The sequence below is a fragment of the Hyposmocoma kahamanoa genome, unplaced genomic scaffold, assembly GCF_003589595.1.
Source record: "Hyposmocoma kahamanoa isolate Upper Pololo Valley unplaced genomic scaffold, ASM358959v1 289, whole genome shotgun sequence".
NCBI classification, from domain to species: Eukaryota; Metazoa; Arthropoda; class Insecta; order Lepidoptera; family Cosmopterigidae; genus Hyposmocoma; species Hyposmocoma kahamanoa.
Window position 1 is genome coordinate 793,183 of NW_020653777.1, and position 7,341 is coordinate 800,523.

At 35.2% G+C, this 7,341-nt stretch overlaps 1 protein-coding gene across 1 annotated transcript in view; it reads right to left on the reverse strand.

The window, feature by feature from the left end:
* Positions 1 to 6,192, reverse strand: part of LOC113229176 (modular serine protease-like) — an 18,137-nt gene extending 11,945 nt beyond the window's left edge. The window contains exons 1-4 of the mRNA XM_026462694.1: positions 6,186 to 6,192; positions 5,883 to 5,965; positions 4,563 to 4,683; positions 3,170 to 3,331 (exon numbers count right to left, since the gene is read on the reverse strand). Of these exons, the coding sequence (XP_026318479.1) occupies positions 3,170 to 3,331; positions 4,563 to 4,683; positions 5,883 to 5,965; positions 6,186 to 6,192 (373 nt within the window). The remainder of the gene's footprint in view (positions 1 to 3,169; positions 3,332 to 4,562; positions 4,684 to 5,882; positions 5,966 to 6,185) is intronic.
* Positions 6,193 to 7,341: the final 1,149 nt, after the last annotated feature.

Sequence of the window (7,341 nt, forward strand, 5' to 3'; positions counted from 1 at the left end):
TAGGTATGAATGTAGAGGGATATAAGGGGAAAGGAAGGCCAAAGAAAGATGGATGGATTGTGTGAAAGATGACATGGATAAGAAAGGTGTGAGTATAAAAATGACGGCTGATAGGGGAGAGTGGGAGAAAAATACATGTTGTGCCGACCCCACCTAGCGTGGGATAAGGACAGGAAGAAGAGATTCGGAGCCAAATATTGCAAAGATTATTGCAAGTATTCAAAAAAATCTAATTTCTCAATTTCATCAACGCTTCACCAAATCTGGTAGAAAAAAATAACAATTCTTAAGCCAAAATAGTGCGTGGTTGGATGGCATATTCACCGTGAATCTTGAAGACTCTACTTGCGAATCTGAACCTTCTTCATCGACAGAAAAGCGAGGACGACCTTCTAAAACCTACGGCGACAGTTCAGAGAGAACAAAAAAATGGAAAAATAAATTTACTTGAAAATTGTGATCTTGATTTTATACTAAATTCCTACATGGTGAAACAGACGTAGCATTCATTGTGGAAATTTTACGGGTACTGCCGGTAGAAAAAAAATGAAATACGCTACAATCTTTTAAATGATCCAGTAACGGCCTACTCTATTCATACTTAGAGCAGGCCGTTACTGGATCAGCTTTCAGCATTTTTTGAGTTGCATCTGAACAAGTCACAATATGAAATCATGAGAAATTGTTTAATATCAAAGCATTGCGTGTTGTTTCCATCTTACAAATCTATTCTGGAAGCTAAACGAACATGTTATCCACTAGAATCTAGCATCGAAATCAATAATATCATGGCAAAAATAAAAGTGTAAGACCTTTTGGATCACACTACAGCAAGAATCCTGAAAATCAATGGCGTTTATAAAGTTGATTTAACCCACTTAATGCTATATTCTAAATGGCGCTGTGATGGATCAAGCGGACAAAGCGAGTACAAGCAAGACCTGCCTGAAGAGACTGAATTAGTTTCCGATGCAAATTTATTTATATCTTCTAATAGTGCCCCTGAAACTTGTTGATATTAATACTAATGAAACTGTGTGGGAAAATCCGGTTCCGTCATCAGTAAGATTTTGTCGCCCTATTTTAATGGAATTTTCTAAAGAGACACCCGAGAAGACTGCAAGTGTAGTTGCTAAAATTAATGCTCAAATAGCCGCTCTTACTCCGAATTTAATTAACAAATATGGTGAAGGTGTTGAAATCACGCATATATTATTTGTAACAATGGTTGATGGAAAAGTGGCTCAAGTTTTGTCAGAGACTTCATCAGGCGCTGTATGTACCAGTTGTTGCGCAAGACCTACAGAGGTGAATAATTTAGAAAATGTACAAAAGAAACCTGTTGACGAAAGTTCCTATCAATATGGCCTTTCCATTTTACATTGTTGGATCAGACTCATGGAACTAATTTTACGTATATCTTACAATCTGAACTTTGAGAAATGGTCTGCTACAACAACAGAGAACAAGACTTGAAAAAATAAAAGAAAAGTTATGTGCAAAGGAAGTTTCGAGAAGAACTCGGTTTAAATATAAGATAAACCTAAGCAAGTAAGTGGAAATACTAATGATGGCAATACAGGGGAGATTTTTTTCAAAATTATGTTTGTACATCAGAAATTACTGGTGTAGATGAGGGATTGATACGACGATTGTATGTTATACTTCAAGTTATGTCAAGCGGAAAAGTTATTGAAGCCACGAAATTTGGACAATATGCATTCGAGACAGCGCAACTATACGTACACAAATATAAGTGGTATTATATGCCATCCTCTGTGCATAAAGTCTTAATTCACAGGAAAATTGTAATTCAGCATTATTCTGTATTACCGATTGGACAACTCTCGGAAGATGCTCAAGAGTCAAGGTACAAAGATTATAAACGTTTCAGACTTCATTACGCTAGAAAATGCTCTAGAAGACATTTTACATACACTTTTTTAAACTTCGGACCCTTACATAACTGGTCTTAGAAAACCTTATAATAAGAAATCTATACAGCTTCTAGATGAAGCTTTGGAGGAGGAGGATGAATTTTAAAATACTTTTAGCTTTTCATTTAATTAAATTGTTTAATTACAATCACTTTAAGATGTTTAATTTTATTATTTGTAAGTAAACATAGTTTATTTTTTTTAAAGATGTTAGTTTATATAATTTATTTTGTCCATATATTTTTATAGCTATTCAAAATCAAAGATTTATACCATAGGTAAAATAAATTACACTTGAAAACGTTATTTTATAGGGATTAATTACTCTTTTCGAATAAACTTTTATACTACTGAATACACTTTGAATCAAATTTGTGCAGAATGTAGACCCATATCGTCTTTCCACACATCTTTATCTTCTATTTTGTAATATGGCCTTTGTAATTGCTTTTGCTTTCTTTTTTATGAAGTTTAAAAAAGGGTTAAAAAGTTAAGTTATTAAAAATATGTTAATACCTACAAAATGTATATTAATTAAAAGCACATTTATTCAAGAATATCCAAAAAAAATCACGTAATTATCTTTCAAAACTTGAAAGTTATAGATAAATGACATGAAAATGACTCAATCTCCTTATAGTGCGACGTCTACCAGAAATACAATGGTGGTGAACAATTCTGACATTCAATAAAAACTTAATTACCATTGACATACAATTATATGGACGTCGGGTCCGCGCTAAAAAGTGTCCGAACTTATAGGGCGTTAAAATCGTATACAGAGCGTCATTCACGCTCTAGTCTTCGTTTGTTCGACTGACAGCGAAGCAAGCAAAATTAGACAGTACTGCGATGACATTACAATTTAAATTCAACGTTTTAGCTTTTTCATATTCCTTTACATGTCACTACGTTTAAATAGGTTGAATTGGGACATTTTTTTGTGGTTTTTGTATTAGACCCGTCGTCCATTTATTTGTAAGTCAATGTTAATTACAATTAAAAAGTGACGTCTCTAGCCAGTGCCGGTAGCTGTGAAGGTACCTAACTGGATGAAGAAATACTTTCATAAGATTTCCCACTATTTGTCATTTTTAGTCAAAAATTCAAGAGACATAACTACAAATTAGCATGGATAATTATCGGATAGTTATCAGATAATTGTTATAATAATTATCATTGAAAATAAATATCTAATGATTTTGAATCCTGATACCCACCAAATATCTTACCTGATATAACAACAGTTGTGCTAATAAGCGTGCCTTCACATATCTGCTGAAAGGGTGTGGTAGTTTTCCTATATATACTAGCGTGCCATGGCAGGTCACCGCGCCAATGCCCTTGAAGCTGGACGTTGTTGAGTCCCCCCTCAGATGCAACTCTGCCACACTCTGTAAGTGTAAGATTAAGGAACGTAAAGATATTTTGTGATGTTTAGTAAAGATGTTTTGATAATTTATTTGTAACTTCGTCTCTAAACAAGTAAAATATTTTTTTTTATAGAAATAATACATACCTTTTCAAAGAAGGATGACGACATCCCGTGTATTTTGTGACCCAGTATTTTTGACGACATACATTAGGAGACCTATCAATACTTGTGATTCATTATCAAAACATTAAAAAAGCTAATTGAGTACCTACAGCCTGTAGAAGCTGAGGTTATTAAGTTGATATAGGTTATGTTTATAACGTTGTCCTACGAGTATATCCATGGCCATGGAAAATTTCTTGGGATCAGTGTATGGCTGCGAATGCACAATAGACACTGAAGATAATGCAAGTATTTTTATACCATTGTATATACGTAGGTGTCGCGTGCAATGAAATGTAAACGTTTGTTAATTTTCGAATATATATACTAGTTAATGTAACTGGTTGAAGACTGTACCACCTCAGTCAACCGTGACCATGGGACCTGTAAAGGGCCCGAAACGTCGGTTTGTTTGAAAAAACAAATATACGCGATTTAAATCCGGAAAAATAGTTTCCTTTCCGATGTGTAACAATCGCGAAAACCTAAGAACTCGATTTGTATAATGTATTTAGTATACAATATAATGTATACACATAATGTGAATAGATCAAAGCAACAACAAAGTTCGATTCTGGACAGACTACGTAAAAGAATAAAAACAGACTACACAGATTTTTGAAGTGAAAGTAGGTGTTGCCGGTACAGTACTTTGAATTTGGGTGTGGTTGTATGACTACGTACGATTTTATGTACGATTATGTATGACTTTCGTGGCACGGATCACCTTATTTCTAATTCGCTCACTAGATAAATGCCGAACATTGCTCACTCCGACTTTGAACTTTTTATGAGATCCATAGTAAGCGACCACGTCTCAGAGCCTTAGGTCATCGTTGGCAACACGCACTGCTCGAAGACTTTTGTCTTCAAGGAATGCGGTATTGCCTTCCCGAAAGCTGCCCAACCGAGTCGTATTCGGCGATTGACCTCTTTCTCGAAATTGGCTGTGCCTAATTGTTCGTTGGTAGGTATAATAGTCTTACGATATAGAATAATGAAAAGAAGTAAATCTGTAACCAACAATGTAAATTAGGCTGGTCCTACAATGTGGCAAAAATGTTTATATAGAAACTTTTAAACCAAACCTGGTGTGCAAATGGCCACGTGGTTCCAGTGGCCGTCGATGCATGTCATGGGGCCCAGGACTCCGTGGTTGTAGTAGTGTGGAGATCGACAGATAGGTTGCACTATTGTGCCCGGTGGTTCCTGAGAAGAACACAGGTTTAGAAGGTACAGAATGAATAATATATACAAATACAAAATACAAAAATCATTTATTTCTCCACAAAGTTACAAAGTTTATGTCTATTAACTATAAGGCACTTAAAGAAACAACACATTTGTGGGAGACTAGAGCCTAAACTAGGTCAAACCTGTATTATAGGTCTCCAGGGACCCCCCCCCCCGGGTGTCGAGTAACACATCAAGTACATAACGGAGAGGCATAAGAATGAAATTTAAATATTATATTTAACAAAATTTGTGTGTGTGGGTATGTTTGTTCGAGAGTGTGTGTCTGGTTGTGTGTGTGTGTGAGTTTGAGTGTGGGTGGGTGTGGTGTGAGGGGATGTGTGTGTGTATGTGGGGATGAGGTGTGTGTGTGTGTGTGTGTGTGTGTGTATGGTGTCTGTTACGCGATTATTCTTACATCTGTGAACCGATTTCTATGATTCTTTTTTTTTGTTGGTAAGGGCGTCCTCGGTATTGATCCCATTCAAGTTTGAAGATAATGTTACACCTCTAAGGATGGCAAATTATTGCATTACACCCACTAGATGTAATTCCACAAACTTTTCAGGTCGGTTTTATATGTTTCTTTTTTTTTACAAGTACTTTAATAATACTAGACAACATCAGAAACGTTGCTCTGATCCCTAAGTATATCTAAAGCACTTGTGTTATGGAAATCGGAAACAACGACGGTACCACAAATACCCAGACCCGAGACAATATTAAGTTAGTTTCTACACGGCCGGGGATCAAATCCGGGACATCAGAGACAGCGACACCATGAAAACCGGTGTGCTAGTCACTGGACCACGGAGGTCGTTAATTCTAATCGTCGCCTTACTTCGTTAAACTCATATCATAAGCTAAAGTGTACTGAATAGGGATTCCGGAACAGGGCATATTTTGAAGAGCCAGGAATTTCGGTAAGTCTTTAACGGAACCGGGATTCAAGCTTCACTAAAATAAAAAAAATAAAAGTATTGCATTTTTTTATCTATGGTTCTAAGTCAATAACTAAGGAACTTCAGACGCACGGATATGTTGAAAAAAAAAAGAAAAAGTTAAATAAATGGTTTGACGGAGTGTAAGAAGAGACCTAAGTATGTAAGAAATATGTACGTAAACTGGTTGATAGAAATACTAAGGTGGGTAGCTTAAAAAAAGCGGAACAATACCAATTCATTGCATTCTCTAGTGCCTTCCTCTTGGGAAACACAGCGGTACTCCACGCTAGGGTGCTTGTTCAGCTTGCAGAAGCCTGTAAAAATAATGTTAATAAATATGGGGACCAGAAATTTACAGCAAAACATTTGTGAATCCAGTTTTGTTCAAATATAATGATATTAAAAAACACATAATCCATTTTTGAACCAGCTAAAAGTGTTTGCCGAAAACACAAAATACCCCTCCCTACACCCAATCTAGAGATGTATAGAAATAGCCCTTATTACAGGACTATACTCCTATGTATAAAATACCAGACATATTGAAAATAGAGGACAAATATACATCTTTTAATAACAAGTTTGTTAATCGTATCTGAAGATTCGGCACCATACGTCATGACGGGCAGAACACACTGATTAAACAAGCGGGTCTTCAGTTCAGACACTGTGGAATCGGATGATCTAAAGGTTACTACTCAATAGAAGAGTTCTTGTCAGATAGAGAGCTATGAGAAATATGTATAAGTGTTCTGTCTCTCACGAACCACACACTTCTAATATACAGGGTGGAAATTTGTAATGCCATCTGGAGGGAAAGTACTTTAATTACTGGAGATAGAAATTTTTACTTAAAGGAAACATTTCTTTATTTTTTAAAAGAAATAAAACTGCACCCTACACTTCATAGATTTTAGAAAATTTCTAGCACCACGCGGGAATCGAACCCGCTTTAATCTGAAAAAAATGCACCCTACACTGTTATTGCATCGATTGATAGGGTTAATTATAAGAATAAAATCTCTCTCATAAAATTGGTTAATTAAATGAAAAAAAAAACCATGAAATCTTCAATCAAAAAAAATGGTAATCTAACTAATTAGTTGGTCGAAATGAGCTCCATTTTCTTGGATACACAAATTTAATCTTTTAACGAATTCATTTTGAGTAACTTTTAATAACGTGTTGTGATTTGTATTACAAATCGTATTCTGAACCTCAGCCTTCAACTCATTTACACTCGCTTCCCTCCAGGTGGCATTACAAATTTTCACCCTGTGTAGTACATAATTGCAGAGGCCGGGAAGTAAGGGATTGCTGGACGAGTATGAGTTAGTTAGTTATAGTTTTTTTTTTATAAAAAAAAACAACAAAATGAGTTTTTTTTATTAATTGTAGCAATTAAAAAATTAACAAGGAAAAAAATTAATATAAAATTTATTTTAAACCTAATTGAAGTTTAAACAATAGAAAAGACCAAAATCTTATTCCCCTAATTGTTTTGAGCAGTATATATTGAAATTTCCAATGAGTATGTAATTATACCAAATTACGTAATATTTTACACGTTTAAGGCGCTGCGCACACGGAACAATTTTAGTTGACGCAACTGTCAAGTTTCCGTTAACGGTTGCCGATCGCAGCAACAGTTTACGATTGCCGCAATTTTAAATAAACTTTCGATATCCAT